General features: G+C 54.1%; 1 protein-coding gene across 2 annotated transcripts in view; it reads left to right on the top strand.

Moving 5' to 3' along the window:
- CAMK2A (calcium/calmodulin dependent protein kinase II alpha) overlaps positions 1-25672 on the top strand; it is a 63856-nt gene that overhangs the window by 15690 nt on the left and 22494 nt on the right. For both annotated transcript variants that reach the window (XR_003001409.1, XM_024732251.1), the window contains exons 2-12: positions 616-710; positions 8632-8691; positions 15378-15432; positions 16297-16362; positions 16475-16547; positions 19475-19577; positions 20911-20994; positions 21139-21233; positions 22310-22432; positions 23015-23098; positions 24635-24677. Coding sequence is in view for 1 of the 2 variants with exons in the window: in XM_024732251.1 (XP_024588019.1) it covers positions 616-710; positions 8632-8691; positions 15378-15432; positions 16297-16362; positions 16475-16547; positions 19475-19577; positions 20911-20994; positions 21139-21233; positions 22310-22432; positions 23015-23098; positions 24635-24677 (881 nt within the window). In the remaining variant the exon portion in view is untranslated. The remainder of the gene's footprint in view (positions 1-615; positions 711-8631; positions 8692-15377; positions 15433-16296; positions 16363-16474; positions 16548-19474; positions 19578-20910; positions 20995-21138; positions 21234-22309; positions 22433-23014; positions 23099-24634; positions 24678-25672) is intronic.

The raw sequence follows: 25672 nt of genomic DNA, 5'->3' as shown, positions 1-25672 counted from the left end.
GAGCCTGTGCTCCGTGGCGGGAGAAGTCATGGCAGTGAGAGGCCCGCGTACTGCCAAAAAAAAAAAAAAAAAAAATGTCTGAAAAAGAGGAGAATGTAGAACAGCATGCAAGGTCCAGTATCCAGTATTGGGGAGAGTATCTGTGGAAAGATGCTCTGGTAACACTGGCCATCTCTTGGGAGGGGACTTTGGAGACTAGGGTACAGGGATGGGGAGGACTCTTTTAACTATCTACACTTTTGTACCTTTTGAACTTTGAACCATGTCAATGTGTTACCTACTCAAAGAATAAAAAACTGAAAATTTCCAGGGACCTAGATTCTGTGATTCTAACACTGCATGATTCTAATGTTTTAGAATTCGGTGAACCTAACTTATTAGGACTCTACAAGTCTCATGTCTCATGAGGCCAAGCTCCTAAAGATTTACTACCAGTGGTACACCTGGGTCTCCGGGCCTGCTCCGTCCCTGAATCGGGCCCCAGCAGCCCCTACGAGCCCAAGCAGCACTGAGCGAGGGCTCCCTCCCAGCTCGGTGCAGCTGCACGAACTGTGGTGTCTCTTGGGAACGCAGCCCTTGGGCCCTCCCTCACCCTCTTTGCCTTCTCTGTCCTAGGGGAGCCTTCTCAGTGGTGCGCAGGTGTGTGAAGGTGCTGGCTGGCCAGGAATATGCTGCCAAGATCATCAACACTAAGAAGCTCTCGGCCAGAGGTAGGCGGTGGATCCGTGCCTGGCCTGCCCTCCGGGGCTCTCCTCCCTTCAGCCCTCCCTCTACCCCTTGGGTTAGAACCAGGATCTGGGTCTGTCCGCCTGGATGTTGCTGCTGTCAGAGGTGGGGGCTCTTCTTCCTGTGGGTATGATGAGAATAGACACCTCCATATTCCTTCCTTAGAGGGTCTGGGCTGGAGGCCACAGCCTCTCCCACAAGCCAGGTTCTCTGCCCCTCATCCACCCGTGCAGGTAAAGACTAAGGTGCTAGGTAGGCCTTCCTTTCCCTGCTTTTCTGCCGCTTGCCTCCATTCTCACCGCCAGACCTCTGTACCTACCTTTCTCTCTACCTGGATGTTCTTACCTGGCTCCTTACAAGGATAGGTCTTTCTCAACCTTCAGGTCTCAGTTCAATGTCACATCCTTTGAGAGACTTCCCTGACCCCCAGACCTGAGGGGGACTTCCCCATTTTATATCTCTCATTACTGTTTCCTCTCTTTGTGGCTTTCTATCAACCTGGAGCTATCCCATTGACTGGCTTGGTGCCTTGTTTAATATCTATGTTCCCTCATGACCATAAGCACCAAGAAGGTGGGAGTGGGTCTCATTCCCTATATACGCCCAGCACCCAGGACGGCGCCCGACGCGTCTGGGGGCTCAACCAGTGTCCTGTGAACTCCAAGTGCACTCGGCTTCAACCAAACCAGTCCACCGTCTGGTCCCTATATACTCCCTTGGACAGTGGCTTCCAAGCCTGGAATCCCCTGGAGAGCTTCAAACACTCCTGATGCCTGGATCCCGCAGGTTGCGATTTAATTAGTCTGGGCTGCGACTTGGGTTTTGGAAATGATCCCCAGGTAATTCTAATTAGGAAGTGGTCCTAAACCAGTAACATCAGCATCACCAGGAGACTGTTAGGAATGCAAATTCATGATTCCAGATATAAGGAATCAGAACCGCATTTTTGTTTTGTTTTGTTTTGTTTTTTGTTTGTTTTTTTGCGGTATGCGGGCCTCTCACCGGCGTGGCCCCCACTCCGCTGCGGAGCACAGGCTCCGGACGTGCAGGCCCAGCGGCCATGGCTCACGGGCACAGCCGCTCCGCGGCATGTGGGATCCTCCCGGACCGGGACACGAACCCATGTCCCCCGCATCGGCAGGTGGACTCCCAACCACTGCGCCACCAGGGAAGCCTCAGAACCGCATTTTAACAAGACACTGGTGATTTGTATGGACGTTAAAACTTGCAACGCCTGAACAGAAGCTTTGCTTCTTGCCCTTAGCATGTGGTTAGGGCGGTAATGGTGGTGACCATAGTCAGCGCGTTGGGGAGGATTATCTTCAAAGATCTCCGCGCTAGGGCTTCCCTGGTGGCGCAGTGGTTGAGGGTCCGCCTGCCGATGCAGGGAACACGGGTTCGTGCTCCGGTCCGTGAGGATCCCACGTGCCGCGGAGCGGCTGGGCCCGTGAGCCATGGCCGCTGAGCCTGCGCGTCTGGAGCCTGTGCTCTGCAGCGGGAGAGGCCACAACGGTGAGAGGCCCACGTACCGGAAAAAAAAGAAAAAAAAAAAAGATCTCCACTCTGAATGGTGGGTCTTTGCTGCCTTGGGGACCCCCAGTGGGTGGAGGACGTTCTGTTGGGTGAGGCGGGTACAGGTGCGGTCTGTGCAGCCCATGGCTTGTGCAGCGTGGAAGACATCGTGTGAGGGATTGGTGAAGTGTCCACGTGTTTGCCTGGCATCGTGGCAGCTGTGTCTGGGCCAGGGCCCAGCAGGTGTGATTTCACAGAGGCTGGCACAGGATGCACATTGTCCCCCGCAGGCCTCCCAGCATGTTCCATGTTGGACTGTGTGCTGCTTCCTTTCATCTCTCTGGCTCAGGTTGCTGGGAGCCCAGTGCTTTCTCCTAGTTACTGAACCCCCCCCCCCCCATAGGCAGACCAGTGTCCTTCAGGGACAAGAGGCTGGGCTGGGGGTGGGGGTGGTGCTCTGAAGACCAGGGCCCGCCATGCCACACAGTCCACATGAACGCTGGCATGGAAGGGCGAGACCTGTGGAAGGTCAAGGGCCAGAGCTGGGGGCAGGGAGCCAGGGCTGGCAGGAAGGCCAGTAGGAGCGCTGCCTCACCCAGTTGCTGGGACTTGCCTTGCCGTTGCTGTGTGACTAGTGGCTGTCTGGTGCCCTCTCTGTGCTTTACATCACTATTGATCAAGGGAGATGTTCCAATTCCTGAGATACAGAGGGGGCGGGACTAGAACCACGGCTTGGGGTGATTGGTTGGGTTGCCCCCAAAATGAGGGAGGGTCAGAAACCAAGGTCTTGGGACTTCGCTGGTGGTCCAGTGGTTAAGGCACTCCTGCCTTCCAATGCAGGGGGTGCAGGTTCAATCCCTGGTAGGGGAGCTAAGATCCCACATGCCTTGTGGCCAAAACACCAAAATATAAAACAGAAGCAATATTGTAACAAATTCAATACAGACTTTAAAAATGGTCCACATCAAAAACATCTCAAAAAAAAAAAAAAGAAAGAAAGAAACCAAGGTCCTCCCTGGATTCTGGGGAATCTTGGGCCAGTTCACCACATTCTCAGAGCCACAAGCACACAAGCACACGACAGAAGGAGACAGATGCATATGGGGGGAATGGAGGGAGCATTGCCTATTTTCTGGAAGGTGACTAAGCGTTCCAGGGACAGTGTGGACTCTGGGCTGTGCAGTAACTGCCCCCTCTCTGGATTTGAGGGGCCTTTGAGCTGCTGGGAGGAAGGCGCTCAGGCCTAGGTGAATGTGAAGTGTGGGAGTGGGGAGCTTCTGAGAGAACCTTCCCAAAGAAGTCTGCCAACTGCCAACGCTTTTCTCCCCAGCAGGAGATGAGGGGCAGAGCTTCTTTTAGCAGGTTTCTTTGTTTGCCACTCACAGTGCCTGAGGTGGGGAGTGGTTTGATGCTGAATATTTGGCAACACATTCCAAGCTTCTCCTGCTGGCACTCCCCCCACCCCCCCCACCCCCGTGACTTTGGCAGTTCCCAGAGGGGGAGCATGCCCCCGTGGGGTGTCGGTTCACTCCCCAGGGAGCTGTGTCTTCCCCTTCTCCATGGGGTCAGCCTCTTCTATCAAACGTTTCCCAAACCCCAGAGAGAATTTTTGTGTCTATTTTTAAACTACTCTTTTATATAAAATGCTCATAGTATAAACAATTCGAGGAAGCCATAAAGACATGAAATGAAGGTAAAAATATTTTCCTGTCCCAGTCCCTGCCAAATCCCCCTGGGGGCCTTTTGAAAAATACAGCTGCCCCAGTTCCACCCCTGAGGGTGTGGGATTCAGGAGGTGAGGCCCAAGCTCTTGCATTTAAAAAGTCCTGTCAGCAGTGACAACAGCCAGTACACGCTCAGTGCCAGCTCCCTGCCAGGGGCTCTGGAAGCTTCCTAGCTATAGCCTCGCCAGGCAGGCACACACAGAATTCATCAACATTTTAGGGCACGCTGGGCGAGAGGATGCGGCTGGTGCCGCCGGAGGTGACTGGCCCTCATACAGCGACCTCCGTTAGCCCCACTGTCCACCTGGGCACTGAGGGGTCACTTCCTCGGCTCCCCGGCCATCAGTCCCAGGACACAGGGTGGGAAGCACGGGGTGAGATCATTCAGGCTGCCCCTGAGCTTCAGGTCCATGCAAGGTAGCCTTCGAAGAGGTAGTAAGACACGTCTTTCCGGTCTCTCTCATCTCCTTGCCCACCCCTGCCTGGCACTCCTGGCCCTCGGGATTATTTCTCCAACCTCCTAGGATCTGGAGGCTCGTTGAAGTCCTGTGGGGGGAGGGGACATTTTCTGTTCCGAGACTCAGAGGTCTATTTTCTGCCCTGGTTCCTGTGCCTCTAGCCAGAATCCCGCTGCCCACCTGCCTGCTAGAGCCCACCCCCTCTGCAGGCAGAGCCCTCAGGCTGCCTGACTGCACTTCCCGGGGCTCTGCTTTGCCGCGCTCTGCCCTGCTGGTACTGTCTGGCCCCAGGAACCTCTCCCCAGAGTTTCCACCCACCTGCTGCCTGCCGAGCTCTGGGCAGGGCTGGCCCCCTTAACCCCAATATCTTGCCCCCAGGCCTGCCCCAAGGGACAGAGGGAGAAGATTCACAAAGCATTTATCATAATGGGCATTGGGAGCAAGTCTTCCTGGTACCCAGGCAGGAGGCTGCAGACTAGCTTCTCTCAGACCCCTCACCGTCATGGGCCTCTACTGAGCTGGATGGATTATTTTATCAATTGTGAGAATGGGAGGCAATATAGTACAGTAATTATGAACATGGGTCGAAATCCCAGCTCTGCCACTTCTTGGCTATGGGAACTTGGACAAGCTGCTGTGTGGCTCTAGGCCCTGGGAACAAGGCAGAGACCAGCAGACAAGGTCTTGCTCTCATTGCACCTGTTTTCTACAGGAGGGAGACTGAAAAGAACATTAAACACACAAGTAGGCTGGGTAATTTCAGGTAGCAATGAGTGTTACAAAGAAAATAAGACAGGGTAATGGGGAAGTGATGGGGCTGGAGGGACATTCAGAAAAGGCAGCCGGGGAAGCTCTCTGAGGAGGTGACATTGTGCTGGGACCTGCCTGAAAAGGAGGCAGCCATGAGAAGACGCAGGAGAAGAGTGTTCCAGGCAGAGGGCGCATCAGGTGCAAAGGCCCTGAGGTGGGAAGGGGCTTGCAGTGCCTGAGGCCGCAAAGGAGGCCAGTGTGGCTGGAGCTTCAAGGCCAAGGTGAGGTCGGACCCCGCACCCAGCAGTCTTCCTGGATGTGGTGAGGAGTTTGGATTGTATTATAAGTACATTAGGAAGCTGTTGGCAAGTTTGAAGTCAGTATCTAATTTATATTTTAATAAGAGGTCTGTGGCTGCCCAGGACTATTGGCTGGGGGTTGGGGGGAGTGTTCAGGAGTAGTTTCTCAGAGCTCTGAGTTGTAATAAGGCTTGATCACCTTGATTTTGATAAAGAGACTGCTCCTTTAGCACTGGGCCTCGGTTTCCCCATCTGCCTAATGGAGCAAGGCCTCAGAGGTCAAGAGGAACTCAGTCCCTACGTTTCTTGAGGTTCCCTACATATTAGGAAATGAAAACATTTCAGAGTTACAAAAGTTATTGTATAAAGTACATGTTTACATTCAACAAATTAATGATTTGAGCGCTGAAATTTGCAATGCAATGTAATTCTACCATGCACAAGATTTATAAAAAGAATTCGTTCCTGGCTTTTCCAGCAGTGAGGTCTGGTAACCAGGCACATTTTCTTTTTTTAAAAAATAAATGTATTTATTTATTTATTTTGGGCTGCATTGGGTCTTCGCTGCGGTGCATGGGCTTTCTCTAGTTGCGGCGAGTGGGGGCTCCTCTTCGTTGCGGTGCGTGGGCTTCTCATTGCAGTGGCTTCTCTTGCTGCAGAGCACCGGCTCTAGGCTCGTGGGCTTCAGTAGTTGTGGCTCGCGGGCTCCAGAGCACAGGCTCAGTAGTTGTGGCACACGGACTTAGCTGCTCCACAGCATGTGGGATCTTCCCAGGCCATGGCTCGAACCCGTGTCCCCTGCTTTGGCAGGCGGGTTCTTAACCGCTGAGCCACCAGGGAAGTCCCCAGGCACACATTTGAAGCTGTGTGACGAACGTTTTCTTCTTTCAATCCTGTCAGTGTAGCTGCTCCCGGGTGACCTCGCGTGGAGAAAAACATCAGAATTCTGGATTTAGATCCTTTTTCCCTTGAATGTGTAGCCTGGGTCAGGAGGCCCCCAGCCCCCACTGATAGGCCCCACTTTGAGCTGCCTGGTTTCTGGTTCTGCTGGGGATGGGTGGGTGGGGGGCAGGGTTTGGAGTTGAGGAGGGTCCAGCCTTCCTCAGCTCAGGGATGGACCTTGACCAGCCCTGGATGGGGATCCCTCTCCTTTGCCTGGGAATCAGCTTTCCTCCCCCCGCCCTGGAGGATATGGAAGGATGCAGAGAGGGAAGAGGAACCGGGGGATACCCCTAAGCCTGGACCAGCCTCCCCTCCCCTAGCCTGTAGCCGCCTTTAGCTGGGGAGTGGAGCTTCCACTCTATGGAAGGAGGATTGGTCTTAATTGCTTTGCTGATGGAAAAGCCACATTTCAGTATTGATCTTGGTTTCTGCAGCCCTTGGAGGATGGCTGGTGATTCCGCTAATGGAGGGGGAAGGGGAGAGGGTAGCTGGCTGCCTGGAGACAGGGCTGGGACTTTCTCCATCCTCATCATCCTCCCTGGTGCCCACCTGCTTTGGAGGGGCCATTCAGAGACAGGGGTTCTAGTCCTGGCTCCGCTTCTGAGTGTCTGTGTGAGTTCCCTCCTGTGGGCCTCAATTTTCCCATTCGGGAATAGGGGGCAGGTGGAGGAGGTGGTGATGAGTCAGGGTGTGGAAAATGGGACAGCACCGGGTTGTTTTTCGTTGTTGTTTTGTTTTGTTTTTTGCTGTGACACACGGCTTGCGGGATCTCAGTTTTCTGACCAGGGACTGAACCTGGGCCACGGCAGTGAAGGCCCGGAATCCTAACCACCAGGCCACCAGGGAACTCCCTGACTTAAGGTTTTAAAGCTTACGCCTGGACCCTGACTGCCTGAGTACAAAGCGTGCGGCCACTGCTCACCACAGTGTGACTTTGGGCCAGATACTTAATCTCTCTGAACCTCTGTTCCCTCCTCTGTAAAGCCAGCACGGTGGTAGCACCATCCTCAGAGGACTGTCACGAGGGCTTACATAGTCTGCATTTGCGACTGGCTCCTTTTATATACCGTTTTGTTTTTTAAAATTAAGGCATTAAATACCGAATTGGAGAAAAGCACCAAAAAGGAAATTGCAAAATGCTTAAAGTGGGGACCGTGATGCCCATGGCCCAGGGCTGTTGGGAGGACTGAGTGGGGTCACGGGTGTGATTGCTCTCAGCAGCCTCAGTATCAGAGACCACAGGTGCAGACCCCAAGCAAGGCCTCTCTCCCAGGTGGGCAGGGAAATCCAGGGGATTTGGACAAAAGTCCTGAGAAGCAGATGGGAGATCTCTGAGTAAGCCCTGAGGCTGCCATGGCCAAGTTCTACCTGCAGATTCTTTGGGGCTCTCTGTGTCCCCGGTCCCAACTCCTCTCACGGGAGGTGGCTTCTGTGAATTAATACAGCCCTTCTCCTGCAGAGAATTCCCACTCCCTTAGAAAGTTTCGTTCATTCAGTCGTTTGTTCTTTCATTCAGTTATTTCTTGAGCACCTACTATGGGCCAGGCATTTGGGTAGATGCCACAGGCACAACAGAGACCAAGTCCTCGTCCTCAAGGACAGCGATCTCCCTGAGACAGAATGGGACGTGCTGTCCAGGGGCCCCGAGAGCACAGAGGAGGAGCCCCTACCAGCTGGTAGTCAGGGCAGGCTGCCAGGAAAGGGCGACATCGAAGGATGGGTAGGGGTGAATGACAGCCGGTGAGGAACAGGTGGGAGGCTGAGAGGGAGCTTTCCAAGCTGAGAGAACCGCGTGTGCGAAGGCTCCAGAGTGGGAGGGCTGAGCAGCGCGTGCCTGGAGAGGTGAAGTTCAGCAGTTCAGGCCGTCTGGGGTGTAGTGTGAGGGGCAGGGCTGGAGGAGGGGCAGCTGGAGCCTGTTGTGGGAGTGGGGATGTTCCAGGCTGCCTGGAGCTTGGCTCTGATACAGGAAAGAGATGCCCCTCGTTTGAGAGCCCTGAAAGCCAAGGGAGGGGAAGGGACTTCTGCGTCACTGCAAACCCAGCCTCTCTCTCTTTCGCTGCAACCCACTGCCTTCCTGGAGGACCCAGAGGCTCTGCCCAAAAGGCGAGCTTGCCCGGGGGCCCAGGTGCTGCCCTGGGAGGTGGAGGCTGTGAGGAGGGAGAGATGGGATGGGTGGAGGCTCCTCCCTCACCTGGACTCACCTGGGCATCTGTGTTTCAGACCACCAGAAGCTGGAGCGTGAAGCCCGCATCTGCCGCCTGCTGAAGCACCCCAACATTGGTGAGTGTGGGGGATGGGTGAGGGGTACAGGTGGGGCCTGGCCCAGCTCCCCTGCCTGCCTTGGTAGGTGTTTGTTGAGGGGAGCGGGTAGCTGCTCTCTTCTCGGGGACTGAGGCGATAGAGGTGGGAAAGGGTGTGTCTTGGTTTCCGTACTCCTCGGAGAGCAGCTTGGTTGGGGAGGGAAGGTGAAGAAGGGGCCCTTCCTCCCAGCCCACGCTGCCAGCAGCCTCCTTCAGAAAAGCTGTTTCAGGAAAACTCCCCAAGCTCTGAGAGAGACAAAAATAGGCCAAGCTTGGCCTTGACCGGTGCAGCCCACTCCCCAAACCTACCCCCACGCTGAGTCAGCCTGGCTCCGTGGCCCTGCCCACCTGCATAGACCTGCAGCGCCGGCCTCTCCGAGGCCAGCCCCAACGCGGCCCCTGCCCAGGGTGGACTGAACACAGGCTGCATGGAGCGGCTGAGCCCAGGGCGGGCAGGATGGCGCTGAAAGAGCACATGGCTACCTGATCTCCCCTCCCCCACCCCTGCACAACTTGGGGGCTGCGTCCCAGCCTGGCAGCGTTCTGAGTCATGGAGGGGAGGGAGTGCAGAGTCTAGATATAGTTCTGTCAGGGAACGGCTGTGTGACTTTGGGTAGGAGCACTACCCTCTCTGAGCCACTTCTCCCATCTTCACAAGGAGGGGACTGTCTGGACCAGCTGGGCATCTTGTTAAAAGGTAGATTCTGGTTGAGTGGGTCTGGATGGGGCCTGAGGTTTTGCATTCCTAACACACTGCAGGGTGATGCCACGGCTGCTGGCTCACCAACCACACTTGAGGAACAAGGTCTAGGTGCTCTGTAAGGAACATTCCAGCTCTGACAGCTACCAAGCCTTCTCCCTCAGGAGGCAAGCATCTCTCTATGTCCAGGGCCCCAAGGGTTAACTTCCCTGATGAAGAGAAGCATCTCCATCTGCTATTTATACCCGGAAGGCACCTCCCCTTTCCCAGTGCCTGGGAAAAGGAGCAGAACTGTACACACGGCAGCTAGAGGTTCCAGGGCTAGAACCGGAGAAGGGGTGGCAAGGTGGCTGGCGGGGAGCAGCCCTGGTTGGATCCTGGCACCTGACCTGTTTATGACCGTGCGCAGCTCCTACCCTCTCTGGGCCTCCAGCTCCCCAACTGTACAATGGAGGGGGTCATGAGTGGTCGCTGACTATGTAATCCCATGGTGCTCAGAAAGGCCATCAGTCCTGGAGGAAGGAGGTGGGGAGTGTGTGCGTGTGTGTGGCGCGTGCGCGCACGCGTGCGCCACTACACAATTGCAGCTGTCTCAGGTCAACGCTGCCTCCTCCTTCACCCGCTCATTCCCAGCTCTAAAGGGGAGGAGTAAGTTATGGGCTCTGGGGCTGACAGACTGCAGCTCAAATCCTGGGTTTGCTGCTTAATTGCTGTGTGATCCATGACATGTTGTTTAACTGCTCTGAAGCTCAATTTTCTCATCTGGAAAATGGAAATGATACATAGCTTGTAGGATTATGATGATCACATAAAGCATAGTACAATAACAACCCCCCGTAAGTGCTTTATTATCATTAAGCTGCTCCACTTTTTCTCAGTCTGTACCCTCCCACAGAGCAACCTTACCTGAAGTCTTGCCTCTTGCCTAAATCTTCATATGATTCTCATTCCTTTGAGCCATGAGGATTTTGAGTCGTCAGTTTGGGGCATTATATATAACACAGTGGTTAAGAGAGTGGTGTTTGTAGTCAGACACACCTGGATTCAAATCCCAGCTCTGCCTTTTTAAAAATTTATTTATTTACTTATTTATTTTTGGCTGCGTTGGGTCTTCGTTGCTGTGTGCGGGCTTTCTCTAGTTGTGGCGAGCGGGGGCTACTCTTTGTTGTGGTGCATGGGCTTCTTATTGCAGTGACTTCTCTTGTTGCAGTGCACGGGCTCTAGGCGCACGGGCTTCAGTAGTTGCGGCACGTGGGCTCAGTAGTTGTGGCTCACGGGCTCTAGAGCACAGGCTCAGTAGTTGTGGCGCACGGACTTAGTTGCTCCGCGGCATGTGGGATCTTCCCGGACCAAGGCTCGAACCCGTGTCCCCTGCATTGGCAGGCGGATTCTTAACCACTGCACCATCAGGGAAGTCCCCCAGCTCTACCTTTTATATGGTGTTTGAATTTGGGCAGGCTATGAAGCCCTCAGACTCAGTACCCTTCTCTGTGAAATGAGGATAGTCATGCTACTCACTTTCTAGAACTGTTGTGAGGGTTAAGTGAGACATTGTAAGTAAAGCACTTACCACAAGCCTGGCAGGTGGTAAAATCTCAGAAATGGCAGCTATCATCTTCATCATCGTCACTGAGTCATTTACTCCATTTGTTCACCTGATGTCAAGGGCATCCGAGGCCCCACCATGTGCCAAGGCCTCTGCTAGTCTCTGAGGATGTGCGGAAGGAATGAGGATGGGGGCGATTGCCCTGGCGGTCCAGTGGTTAGGACTCCTTGCTTCCACTGCAGGGGTTCTGCGTTCAATCCCTGGTCAGGGAACTAAGATCCTGCAAGCCGTGTGGTGCGGCCAAAGGGAAAAAAAAAAATAGAAATGGTGGGGAGGGGGGTGGCTGATGGACAGGCACGTGGAGAGCAGAGCTGAGATCCAGAACAGGAAGACACTCAGAGGAACTTGAAGCTATTGTTAGGCCTGGAAGTGTCCTTGGAGGGTACCGCTTCCTGAGCCTCTAAGCATCTCAGTTCAAAGTAGATTGGAATCTGCCCAAAGAAGTGCAAAGAGGTCCAGATGTGGATGCAGAACCTGAGAAGTCGGTCCGTGCCCAGAGAAACTAGGCTGAGTCCTACTCAGGCTGCTTGGTGAGTTCAGCCAAGGTCACTGCCCAGCCACACACAGGGGACTAGGTCAGGGAGGTCCCTGGCTCAGCACAGGTGGGTCCAGCTGTGCTACGCACAAAGCATTTACCTCCTAGATCCTGCTTCGGGGAGGACAATACTCTATTCTCTGTACCATTAGCACCTGCTGTTGAGGCAGACCCGCCCCTGAACCCCAAAGGCCGCCCCAGGGAGCAGGAGACAACATGAGAGTTTAGCAGGTGATTTGGGGTGGCCAAGGGAAGTGAGGTTAGTCAGTGATGAAGATGATGATGTCTTCATTTATTAAGTTCTTCCTAGTGCCAGGCACGGTGTTGAGTGCATTAACTCCCCACACCAGTCCAGTGCAGTGGTGTTAGCACCGCTGCTAGAAGAGGAGGCTCAGAGAGGTTATGTAATTTGCCCAAAGTTACACAACTTCTAAGAGGTGGAGCCGGAAGGCAAACCCAGAGAGTCTGACTGCAGAGCCCATGTTCTCAGTCCTTCTGTGACTATCAGGAGTGTGCTGTTGGGGGGCGGGGCAGTGGCCAGGGGGTCAAATAGACCCTTCAGTTTCAAAGAAAACAATGGTAACTGTTGGAAATAGGACAGGAGTGTCAGAAGTTCATGAATCCAGCTACACAAATGAAAACTAGGTTACAGATTTGTTTGCTCTTTGACAAGCAGTGATAGCATAAATCAATGAGCACAGACATGTCAGTCTCCCCACCAGGAGATGGGACTGTCACATAGGCCATGGCCCTTGAATCCTTGCCTCTCTTGGGCTCTGGGTTGAGTTTTCCCTGAGGACAGCTTCCATCCACAGGAGGCGAGGTTTTGTGTGTGAAAATGAAATGAGGAGTCCTGTCTCCTGAGCTCTGAGCCGTGATGCAGCCACCTCTCGGGGATTGAAGCCAACTCCAGTATCATCCCGCAGGTGGAGGCTGGAATCCAGCCCATATCCCCCTCACCTGGCTGAGCAGAGGGCCAGCCTTTTACAATCAGCACAAAGGCACCATCTGAGCTACAGGCAGCACTGGATACGCCCCTCACCCCCACATTCTGTCCGTTTCCCTGAGCCCTGAGGACCTTCTCTAAAAGGGGCTGAGGCTCCTGGCCAGAGGGTAGATCTGGAACCCCAGTCTTCTTGGAGCTCCTCCGAAATGGCTGTTGACCCAGCTCTAAAAGCTCTTTTTGAGACGGTTCTGGATGTAACTTGGCTTCTCAGAGCTTCTCACACTCAGGAAAGAGGAGTTAAAACACCTGAGCAGAGTAGACGGGAAGGAGTCTGCTGCCCAAGAATCCTCTTGGTGGAAAGGGTGTTTTTCAAAACTTTGCCCTGATACACTGTTAATGCAAGTTTATGGTAGATGAATGAGAAGACTAATAATTTTAGAGGTATCTCCTATAACCTCAGCATCTAGAGCTAACATTGATGACATAGGCTTCCATGTAATGTCTGATGTCTGTACCTTCTCAAGTACATCTAAACATATTACCTCAGGTCAGGTTTCTTAGAAGCAGAGCCTGAGGCAGGGATTCAGGTGCGTGTGGTTTACTGAGGGTGTGCTCCCAGGGGAAGCCTGTAAGGGATGGGGTGAAGCAGGATGGAGGGAGGGGAGGGAACTGAGCAGAAACGTGGCCTCAGGTCAAGTCTAACTCTGACCTGGTCCCAGGTGGAGGGTGCAGTGGGGAGGCCTCTGGAACGTAAACATCTGGAGTTGTCCCTCCTTGAGGAAAGGCCCTTTGCACAGACTCTGCCTCCCCACATTAGTCCATCATTGGCTGAAGGCTATAGGTAACCATGTGGGCAAGGTGGCTCTGTCAGCAGTGCGCTATTCTCCAGAGAAGGAGGGCAACTGTGAGTGGTAAGCCAACCCACTGCAGCTGCAGGATGGCTGCACCATCTTATTAAAGGGCGTCTGGGCAGGGCACCAATGTACAGTTGTCAGATTCTGCACTCAGAAAATACAGGATGCTCAGTTCAAGACACATACATTTCAAAAGTCAAGCCTATCTTTGCTTTGAAATGCATTAACAAATTGAAATAGGTTAAAGGACGAAGGGATAGATAGAAATATAATAAAGTAAGTATAATAAGACATTAATGATAGAACCCAGGTGGTGGGTACTTGGGTATTCACTTGACTCTTGACTCTGTTTGAAATTTTTTTTTTTTTTTTCCTGTACGTGGGCCTCTCACTGTTGTGGCCTCTCCCGTTGCGGAGCACAGGCTCTGGACGTGCAGGCTCAGCGGCCATGGCTCACGGGCCCAGCCGCTCCGCGGCATGTGAGATCCTCCCGGACCGGGGCACGAACCCGCGTCCCCTGCATCGGCAGGCGGACTCTCAACCACTGGGCCACCAGGGAAGCCCTGTTTGAAATTTTTTATAATAAAATGTTGATAAATGATTAAAGCAGGATTATATTATATGTACTCTCAGGCTACCTACTTTTTAGTTTTGCTTTAAGATAGTTTAAAAACATCTTTCAGGTGCTCGCTTCAGCAGCACATATACTAAAAACATCTTTCAGTCATTATTTGTAAATATATATCATTTAAGATTTTTAAAAGACATTTTATTTAAATTTGTATCCCCTTCATCCTCCATCTCTGATCCTCCTCTCTGTAGACACACTCTGGGGTATTTAATGCCTGCTTCTCCAAACTTTATGTGCCAATATGAGGGCCATAAGCTCTTTAGGGGGCTCAGTATTGAGTCAGAAATACATGTACATGGCAGGAATTCAGATGGCACTAGGGCTTACAGAGAAAAGTCACAACGACCCACAACCCCAGCTGTCCCAATTCCCCTCCTCAAGGCACCCTCAGTGCCCACATCTCTGTATCCTTCCAGAGAGACTTATGCTGTACACAAGCTGAAATACATCCTTTCAGAAAAGGACTATGCATACTGCTTTGCTCTTTGCTTTTTCACCAAACAGCATAATTTAGAGACGATTCCAAACCAGTGGATACATAACTGCCACATTATTTTAACAGCTGTGTAATTTTCCATTGTGCAATGTACCATAATTCTTTGAGCCCACGCCCCCCCCACGGCCACTTTTAAGTTGTGGTGCAGGGAAGGACATGAACTTGTCCTGGGAGAACTTGTCCTTGGCTGGCAGGGTGTGGGACCCCACCACAGAGTCAGCCCCAGGCCTTGGGCCCCCTTTTTTTTCCCAGAAGCTCAGGGGGTAATTTGGAAGCTCTGGGCTCCTGGGAGCTCTGCCTTTGTTCTTGGTAAATGAGGTATGAAGAGATGACAGTTTCTCAGCAGCCAGAACTGAGGGACCAATGTCATTCCCCCCTCCACCAGCTCTGCTGTCACCTCAGACCCGGAAGAGAGCAGGGCCATTAGCACAGGGCCAGCACTGAGTAAACATCGATTGTGTGCCTCATGGAATTCTCACAAGAAGGCTGCGAGTCCAGGAGTTTCATTCTCATTGTCCAGGCAAGGAAAGAGAGGCTCAGAAAGGGATAGCAATTTGGCCAAACTCACACAGCTAGCATAGTGACAGAGATTTGAGCTACAGGTCTTTCCATGACACTGGCCTTCCCAGCAGGGAAACTGAAGGTTGGAGTGGGAAGGGGACCAAACTTTGACCAAAGCATTGGTCTTTAGTCTTTAAGCCCAGGCATCTTTTGGGGATGCCTGATGTCAGCGATCCTGTGTATTTGTTCATGTGTATTTGTCAAGGCACCTGGCAACTGGTTTGTACTCAGTGACTTTCGGAGAAACTGGAATGTTGGTTATTTGAGGGGTGAGAGGGAGGCTGGGAGTGGGGAGCCCTGTGTCCTGCGTAACCAGCTGCCTTGGCCCCTCCTACAGTCCGGCTCCACGACAGCATCTCCGAGGAGGGACACCATTACCTGATCTTTGACCTGTGAGTCTGGCCCCATCCTGGGATGTAGAGTGGGAATGGGGACAGCCTTGGCAGGGATGACCTCACTGGGTCTCTTGGCCTGAAGAGTCCACATGCCTCCTAGGTTGGGCTGAATTACCTCTTCTGATACAGAGTTTCCCAAAACACGGTAGGCCTGGTTTTCCTGACACACCAACAAACACTTTTAACTTCCATCATCATATATTTAGTTTCATTTCTATTTGTGGCCAGTGATGCTGGTCTTCCAGTTTCTAGTGGTGATATAAAGTTTCCTTTTGGAATAAATTTAAAGTTTTTAAAGCCAGTCAATTGAATGAAAAGCAAACATGAGCTGAGAGGTCTCAGTGGCTCCTGGTCCCACGGGTAAAGGACAATACTTGAGACAATGGGGGAGTCTGTGCGTGTCAGGGTGGGGGGATGTGCAGCGGGGCTATAGGAAATCTCTGTACTACTGCTCAATTTTGATGTGAACCAAAAAATTCGTTCACAAAAAATTTCACCACGTTCACCAAAAATTTAGCTACCCCCTCCCCCCAAAACTAGTCTATTAAAAAACAAAAAAGCTCCAGTCGTTGGGTTTCCAGGAGCCTAATAAATCATAATGACGTGTTCTGAGTGTCCCACCCCCAGTTCTAACCTCAGCCTGGCTCTCCCCGAGGGTGGATGGGAGAGAGGTCAGTGGAAGGGTGGGCTGGAAGTCAGGAAGGGGGTTGTAGTGGGGAGCACCCCTGTGGCTTCTGGGACCCCTCCCTTTGGGCCTGAGGTTCTGAGGTCCCTGGGCCCCACTCTTGGCTTCCTGGAGACTTTTCCATGAGACGTGGCCCCTGGGGCCTCTGTGGGTGGTGACTCTGCCTGTCCCCGCAGCGTCACCGGCGGGGAGCTGTTTGAAGACATCGTGGCCCGGGAGTACTACAGTGAGGCCGATGCCAGGTGAGTGCCAGGTGCAGCCTGGCAATGGTGCCTGGGGGCAGGGCACTCCCTCCTGCTGGCTCCCCAGGGGAGGCCCGCCCTCACCCCCTGCCCCCTTCCTCTCTCTCTTCAGTCACTGTATCCAGCAGATCCTGGAGGCCGTGCTGCACTGCCACCAGATGGGGGTGGTACACCGGGACTTGAAGGTGAGTGACCCACCTGAGGGTGCGGCTCACCGGGAGCCTGCTCCTCCATCCCCTGCCCTTCCCTCCACCTGCAGAGCCAGGGGTGCTATCAGAACCCCGTTAGCTTCCCTGAATTGGGCTGGGTGGGGAATATCTCCCCCACTCTTCAGATGAGGAAACCGGGCTCAGGGAGGTGGAGCACCTGGGCTGGGGACCCAGGTTTCCCGATTCCCAGCCTCAGGTGCTTTGTGCCAGGCCAGGTGAGAGGCAGCTAGGCCACCAAGGCTGGCTCTGGTGGAGTCCAAATCCCAGGGGGGCCACTTTCTAGCTGCACTGCCTCAGCTTCCTTATGGTGGGGGTTGCCATAGCAACCTCGTTACAGGGTTGCTGAGGATGTCAAAGGAGACAGCACAGTGCCCGGTACACAGACGCGTTATCAGTCTTGCTTCTGGGCCTCTGAGGGGAGTGGTGAGGTAGGAAAACAGGCTTTGGGGCCCTCCACGTCCTCCCTCTTCCCACTCGAAGGGGATGGACTGGACTAAGCAGATGTGGAGTCTAAGCTTGGCACCAGCTGCACGGCCTCGCCCGGTCAGCACATGCTTCACGGTGCTCCCCTGCTGGGCTTCAGGGCATCAGTGTGCGGTAGCTGCATAACACCACCCCCATTTTGCAGAGCAGGAAACTAAGGCCTAAAGAATCCAGGGGATTTGCCCGAGAACAGGCAGTTCAGTTGTGCCTGAGCTTAGGGCTGGAGCCCTGGGCTTCTGACCCCAGATCCCATGCTCCCGGTGGGCTGGGACCAAAACGCCACTCACTGCACCTCCTGCTTCTGCAGGTTGCCTAACCCTTCTAGGTGACTCTGCCAGGTGTCCATCAAACCTCTGCTTTTTGACTTTCAGTGACTATGAACTCACTTCTTATGGGGTAGCCCCTTGAACTACTAGGAAATGCTCCTTCAATCTTTCCCACTGTGGGGCTTCGCCTGTGAACCCCAGGTCTACCCTTTGGGGCCACACAGAGGTCAGGCCTCCAGCTCAGAGCACCCTGGAGGCACGTGAGTGGCTTTGTAGTAGCTCCTAAGGCTTCTGCGGGCTGTTTTCCTCCATTCCCCCCTAGGATGGGATTTCCAGGCCTTCCTCATCCCGGGTACCCTCTCTGGGCATCCTGCAGTCAGTCCAGGTCCCTCTTTGGGGTGCAGTGCTCTGACCAGAACCCCTGCTCACCTCTGACTGTCACGAGCCATCTGTGGCTCTGCACCTGAGCCCAGGTGAGCTCCCGGTGTCTCAGTCTAGACCCGCAGGCAAGTGTGCACGCAAAGAGAGTCTCTGGTCAGACTGCAGGGCAGCTTTCCCCTAGGGCCTGTTCCCATTATAACCATAGCCCCTGCACGAGAGGAGGAACAGGGAGAGGCAGCACAGATTTAGGCCATTCCGGATAGATTAATTAGTGGCGCATTCATCAAATCAGGGCAGGACAGCTACTGAGACCCAGGACGTGTTGGGAACACTGTCCCCAGAGGACCAAAGAGGCCTCAACGAGGGGCAGAAGGAGCTATACTTGTTTGCATCCTGCCTAGTTTGGGGCAGTGAAAGGTCAGGTGTGGGACTCCTCGGAAGTCCCAGTAGGGAAGGGGGTCAGAAGAAACTAGCTGTCTCCAGGGACTCGGAGCCCCCGCTCTTCCTCCCCAAACAAAAAATATGAGTACTGATACTTATCAAGCATTTGTAGCCCACTGCGAAGTGCTTTACAGGGACTATCGTAGTTAATCCATGTGCCACCCCACGAGGTACGCATCATCCCCACTTTTTGGAGAGGAGACTAAAGCTCAGAGACGTGAAAGAATTTGCCTAAGTTCCACAGCATAGAAGTGGCAGCACTGGGAACAGAAGCTAGGGCTTTCTAACCGAAAAATTCCCAGTTTTAATACCTCTCTGCCCTGAGGAGGGGATTTCCTGTCTTCCAGACCCAGCAGAAGATGACAGCCTTCATGCCCCACAGGCCAGGTGGCACATAGGAGGCCCCACATCTCTCAGCCTAGAGTGGTTCAGAGCACGGCTCTGGAGCCAGACTATGCCTCGATCTGGTTCTATCGGTTACTAGCTGTGTGATCTCAGTCAAGTCACTTAACCTCTCTGAACCTCAGTTTCCTCATCTTTATACATGTGATAAATACTTAAGCGCCTGCTATGTGCCGCCCACTGTTTTAGGTGCTGGTGATACATTGGTGGACAGAACACATAAGAAACTCATATTGTACAGAGGTGACGGATAATGAACAAGCACATAGACAGATGGGAAAACACATTAGAAATTGTGATGAGATCTATGAAGGTAACAACAAGGAGCTAAGATAGAAGATACCTGGGGACTCCTCCTTTAGATAGAGTAGTCATGGAGGGCTTCTTGGAGGGGGTGACATGAAGGTGAGAGCTGGATGATGAGAAGGAGTCAAACCTGTTACGCACGGAGGGAGAGCAAATCAGGCAGGGGGAGCAGGAAGTGCAAAGGCCCTGAGGTGGGAACAAGCGTGACTGTTTCAGGGGATGTAAGAAGGCCACTGTGGATAATGGAGATAATAATGCTTACCCCAAAGTGTTGGTGAGATAATAAATGGAATGATGTATGCAAAACCCTGAGCCCAGGGGCTGGCACATAGTGGAAGCACGATAAATGTTGCTTCTTTTTCCTTATTGTGGTGATGGCTGTTTCCCCGCTGCCCCACCCCCACCTCAGCCCCAGAACCAAACTCTGAGGGAAGGGGAAGGAGGGGTTGGCAGGTTGAAGAAGGGTCTTCCTATGGCAGAAGGTTGGGGGTGGGCGGTGTGCCTCTGGGTCGCTCAGCTGCTCCTCCTGTAAGCGCAGGGCTCCAGAGGTGAGGTTCTGAATCTGTTCACTGTCCTCTGGCTTTTTCCTCTCCCCCTTTCCCTCTTTTCTCTGGTCCCGGGAAGCCGGAGAATCTGTTGCTCGCCTCCAAGCTCAAGGGCGCCGCAGTGAAGCTGGCGGACTTTGGCCTGGCCATAGAGGTGGAGGGGGAACAGCAGGCATGGTTTGGTGAGTAGGGGCAGGGGTTGTCAGGGATATTGGGGGCCAGCCTTGAGTTGACACGTCAGCCGCTTAGGAAGCCTCTGCCCGAGCAGAGGAGGCGGCTATCGCCCCATCTGGGGCTCAGGGAGCAGAGCCCCCCTCCCTGCAGCTTCTGAGTCAGCGGGGGTCACCCACCCTAGCTCCCTGGGGGCCTGATGCAGGAACATGGCTGTCATTAAAACAGTATGTGACTTCTTCACACGCACATCCGGCACTGTTGGCCAGGGGCTTCCATGAGTTCCCCTAACAGCCTGGGTGCTAGATTATTATCCTGATTTTACAGATGAGGAACAGAGGCTAAGAAACTAAGCAAAGTTGTCAAGGGAGATGAACAGGGGTAGAGCCAGGATTTAAGCTCAGATGATCCAGTGTGCTCTGAGATTTTGGCATAATTGAGTCCCTTCAGCTATCCGGGGGCACTTTTTAGTGGGCAATGTTATCAGTGGTTAAGAGTCAGAGCTCTGGGTTCAAATCCTGACTCTGCTACTTACAAGGTATGTGATTTTGGGTGAGTCATTTCACCTCCCTGAGCCTTTGTTTCTTTATCTATAAAATGGGGCTAATAATAATATGTTCCTTGGGGTGGTGTGAGGATTAAATGAGATCAGGCATAGAAAGTTCTCAGCCCTGCTTAGCACACACACTCATTACATAGGAACTATTCTCACAACTACTCGTTAAAACATTTTGGGTGTCCATTATTTCAACGCATCCTCCCAACAGTGCTGGGAGGTGTTTAGGATAGGAATCCCTAATCCGTTATTCATGGCTGAGGAAACTGAGGCCCAGAAGGAAAAGAGACCTACCTAAGTGACTTAGGGCAAAGCCAGTGTTAGGGACAGACCTTCTGCCATCCCAGGACCAGCTCCTGGAAGGGGTGGGGAGTGCGTGAGGGTTCAGCTCAGCCTGGAACTGACAGGCAAGGACATTTCACCTCTAGAGCCACCAGCGATTGCTTGGTAGTGGTTGCCAGGAGCGTTGTGCTAGAAGTTTGTGACTCTGAGGCAGGACCCTGGGATGGATCAATGACTCTGCCATGAGGCTCTCGGTGCTGGGGGCGGGGGGGGGGGGGGGGGGTGTGTGTGTGGTGACAGGTATACTCTGTCCTCGTCCACCTTGGTCTAGAGGCGTTGGTATCTTACCAGGCCAGGGCTTCCAGCCTTTGGCCGGCTCTGGGGGCAGGGGCCGTTTTCCCCATCTCCAGGGCAACCTCATCCCTCTTCCAGCAGGATCTTGTTCCGGGTTACTTACTTGCCAACCTCTCTGTGTATGTCTGCCTGTCTGTGTGTCTGGGGAGCAGGGTTCGCAGGAACACCCGGATACCTCTCCCCAGAAGTGCTGCGGAAGGACCCATACGGGAAGCCTGTGGATCTGTGGGCCTGTGGTGAGTCCATCCAAAGGCCCCTTAGTCCTCCTGGCTGCCTGACCCTCTGGTGCCCTGTCTGTCCTTTCCCATCGTTCTCCTCCCTCACCGCCCCCCACATCACTACTCCTCATGAGGCTGAAGGTCTACTGGTTCTCTCCTCAGGGGTCATCCTGTACATCCTGCTGGTTGGGTATCCCCCGTTCTGGGATGAGGACCAGCACCGCCTGTACCAGCAGATCAAAGCTGGCGCCTATGATGTGAGTGTTGCTCCTGTCTCCAGCCTCCCTGTCATCCCCTGGGCCCCATCCAGTGAGAGCCAAGGTCCAGTGAGGCCAGAGACCCGAGGATGACCCTGTCCCACCCTCCCAGCCCATTTAGGCCTCCTGCCACTCTCTAGCTATGGGGTGGGGATGGGGTGAACAGCAGGTGGAGCCTGAGGGCTGACTGGGGCCAGGCCATGAGCTGGCAGTGCCTAATGACTTGGGCATCTAAGGGATGGGATTTAGTCCATGGGGCCCCAGAGGGCAGAAGCAGCACCAACGTGGTGTGAGAGGTCAGCGGGCAGGCCCCAGGAGCCAGGTTCTCTCTCTATGTATAGAGAGATAGATAGATACATACATACATACATACGTATATAGATATATGTACACACACATACACACATATTATATATTATATATACAAATAGTAATAATAGCTAACACATATAGCAGTCTTCTAAATGCTTTCTATATATTACTACAGTCAATCCTCACACCAGTCATGACACAGGTACTATTGTTACCCCCATTTTACGGATAGGGAAACTGAGGCACAAAGAGGTTAAATAAATGCCCAGACCACTTAGCTAAGAAACGGTAGAGCTGGGATTTAAACCCGGGCAGTCTGGCTCTAGTGTCCATGCTTCTAACAACCAAGCTGTACTGCTTTTCTGCATGGCTGATGTCTATTGAGCTATATGCTACGTGTTCTATATCATATTTAATCCTCACAACATCTCTCGGGGTCACATGACTTGCCCAAGCTCACACAGCCCAGGAGGCAGAGCCAGGACTTTAAGCCAAACTTCTGATTTTGAAGTCTGGGCTCTAACCACTGTCTGGCTGCTTTGCACATAAGGCACAGCTTCAGAAGAGCAGAGGGAGGCCTCCTTTCCCCGGCCATTGTTCTGATTTGTCCTGGGTTCAGGGGACCCTGCGCCATTTCCTGGTTGTGGACGCCCGAGTAGAAGGACACTAGGACCCCTGCCTGCTCCCCTGCCAGTCAGGGGCTGGGGGATCGCAGGGGTGGCCTGGGGTAGGCTGGGCAAACCTGGCCCCTCTGCCCCTTCCAGTTCCCGTCACCAGAATGGGACACCGTCACCCCGGAAGCCAAGGATCTGATCAATAAGATGCTGACCATCAACCCATCCAAACGCATCACGGCCGCCGAGGCCCTCAAGCACCCCTGGATCTCGGTGAGCCTTCCTCAGCAAGGCCCCTCCTGGGAGCCCCTCCAGACCTCAGGAATAAGGCCCCTACGGAGGCCTGGCCCCTGCCTCTGGGCCTGAGGGCCCAGCATGGGGCCGACGGAGCTTAATCCAAGAGACACCGACCCCACTGTTGTTCTCAGGGGGAGAGTGGCAAGTGGGAGGTATTTTGGGTTGGCACAATGACTGGGGGTGTTACTGGCTTTGAATGTCCATTGCCAGGATTTTTTTTTTTTTTTTTTTTTTGCGGTACATGGGCCTCTCACTGCTGTGGCCTTTCCCGTTGCGGAGCAAAGGCTCCGGACGCGCAGGCTCAGCGGCCATGGCTCACGGGTCCAGCCGCTCCGCGGCACATGGGATCCTCCCGGACCGGGGCACAAACCCGCGTCCCCTGCATCGGCAGGCAGACTCTCAACCACCGCACCACCAGGGAAGCCCCGCCAGGATGTTTATACCATCCCCTAGAACAAAAAATCATTCCCCCAAGATGGCAGCCACATCCATAGGATACTCTGGAGGGGGAGGGAGGGCTTGCCTTCCGCTCACAGACCTCTCCCCCACTCCCTTCAGCACCGGTCCACCGTGGCCTCCTGCATGCACAGACAGGAGACCGTGGACTGCCTGAAGAAGTTCAACGCCAGGAGAAAACTGAAGGTAACAGCAGGTCCTCACCCTCCATGCCCCCCGGCTGTGGGAGTAGCTTGGCCTGGGTCTCCGCAGTGGCCAAGAGACCCGCTCACTAGTTCTTTCCTTTGTTGAGTCAACAAGTGTTATTGAACGCCGGCTGCCTGGGCTGGGCAGTGAGCAGCGGTGAGGACAGACGAGTGATGGAGACGTTATGGGGCAGTGGTGAGTGCTGTGACCACATGCCCTGAGGCTGTGGGAGTGCATAGCAGGGCCATGGAGCAGGCCATGGGAAGGATCCCAGAAGCCTTCCTGGGCAAGTGTCATTTCAGCTGAGATCCCGAAGGATAAGCAGGTATTAACAGTATAGGGACAGATTGGGCAGATGTTCCAGACGCAGAGAAAAGCCTGTGCAGAAGTCTGGAGGCGTGAGCATGACCCCTTAGGGGGACTGCAAGTGCTTCGGCGTGGCTGGGAGAGGTTTCCGGGGGTGACATGTGACTGGGCAGGAGACCATGGTGGGGGTGAGAGACCCAGCTGCCAAGCACTGGAGAGGAATGGCTGAGGGACTAGACAGGGGTTGTGGCTCCAAGGAAGCCACAGTGTGACCCAGGTGGGCCCTAAGCTGCCAGCCTCTCAGCAGGTCTGTGTGTTCTCAGGGCCGTGACATCTCCTGGCCTAGACCTTGCCAGGGACCCCCTGAGCAGGTAGGAAGGGCAACCAAGGGGTCCCCAGCTGGTCGGAACAGAAAAGCCATCCACACGCGGAGTGACAGATGCTGAGGCCCTGGCTGCTTCGGAACCTCCTCACCAACTGGTCCCAGGCCTGGCATGGTGGCTCAGGACAGGGACATGGGCCAACGGGGTGCTGGCCAGCATGATGCCAGGAGAATTGCGTCTCACCCCCAACCCCGCAGTGGGAGCTGTCACAGAAGAAGTCTCAAAATGTCAGTCAGGGAGTCTTAAAATCATGGACTGTCAGACCCAGAGAGTGTTCAAATCAGACAGCAATTAGGACCAGGAGGGCCATTGGTCCCCAGCCCCTCCATTGACAGAGGAGGGTTTTTCCTCATTAACCCAGGGTTCCGAACCCAGGAGCCACAGAGGGGCGAGCTAGTACTGGAGTGAGGAGCTGAGTGCCCTAGGCAGAGGGTGGAGAGAGGGGGGGGACCAAGGGGTGCAGAGTCTACTGTCCTTGCCCCGTCAGGAAACTTCCTTGGCCTTTAGGAGCCCCACCGACAGGTGTCCCGGAGCACAGCCACCAGCTCTGGCCAGGCCGGTGGAATCTATTAATATCTACTCCTAGGATGGCCGTGTACCCAGAGCGGTGCCAGCTAAGGCCTAGCTCATCCCTGCCTCACCCTTCTCCAGGGAGTTGGGGATGGTCTCTGGGCTGTGGGGTGAGAGAAATGGAGGAATGGACGGCAAGGGGCAGAAGGCTTTGGCTTTGTGTCTGAATGGAGCACCTGCCTCTCCTTCCCCACTCCCCTCCCATTTCTCTGTCTCTCCTCTCCCCCCTCACCTCTGGCCTCCTCTCCCCCAAACCCCCTCCTCTTATCTGTTGCAGGGAGCCATCCTCACCACTATGCTGGCCACCAGGAACTTCTCCGGTAGGTGGTAGGACCTCAGATTTCCAAATACATCCTGCAGGAGGTAGGGGCATTGCCATATGGGGTATCTGGTGCCCTCAGGCCAGAGGGCCTGGGGAGAGGGGGGCTGTAGGGGACCCCATGACTGGGGACTTAGCTCACCTGATGCAAACCTGCAGAAGTAGATAAAGGTCAAAGGTCATCAAGCCACGGGCCCACCAGGAAGGGTTAGAGGTTAAGTCTGGCTCCCCCACCTCACAGCAGTGCTGGGGTTCTCAGGCTGGGCCAGCCAGAGGGAAGGGCCTCATAGATGTCAGGGTACAGGTCCAGGAGGGACTGACCGAGGCCCAGGGAGTAGCAGTATTCCTGTTCCCCACAGTTATGAAGCAGTGCCCGTGGTTTCACTCACGTGGTCTTTGTGACAAGGTGATTGCCATCCCTGTTTTCTGAGTGAGGAAACAGAGGATCAGGGAGGTAAACTCTGACCTGCCCCAGGTCACACTGTTAGAGGGAGGCTTTCAGTGCAGTGGTGACCAGACCCAGAGCAAGTGCCTTACCAGGCTGGGTCACCAAGGAGTCCAGGGTAGGAGGCTTTGGCCTTGGCCTGGGCTGGTTCAGGCGGGAAATGCCCAGTGACCTGTGGCATGTGGCCCCGAAGAGAGAAGGGGAGGGGATTAGCATCAGGACTTAGCAAGAAGCTCCCCTTGGCATGTTAGAGAGTGCCATGGCCAGCGTCCGCCAGAGGCTGCTCTCTGGGGAGCCCGGGGCGGCGGATGGGGCAGTTGAGCAGATACAGCAAGGCTCACCCGAGGGACCCTCTGGTTGGGGCAGCTAGAGCTGCTGCGGCACGTGGCTGGCTCCACCGCAAGGGGTTGGCTCTGGGAAGCTACAGCCCTGGCATTGCTGAGAGGGTCCACCTGCACATTTAACCAGCTGGGAGAATGAGACCCAGGGCTGGGAAGACCCTGCAACTTCAGATTCGGGCTTTCCCTACCACACCGGACTGCCTTCCCACG

Source organism: Neophocaena asiaeorientalis, unplaced genomic scaffold (assembly GCF_003031525.2).
Source record: "Neophocaena asiaeorientalis asiaeorientalis breed wild unplaced genomic scaffold, Neophocaena_asiaeorientalis_V1.1 scaffold964, whole genome shotgun sequence".
NCBI lineage: Eukaryota > Metazoa > Chordata > Mammalia > Artiodactyla > Phocoenidae > Neophocaena > Neophocaena asiaeorientalis.
The sequence above is the reverse complement of the archived record's forward strand: the minus strand, read 5'-3'. Positions and strand labels throughout refer to the sequence as shown.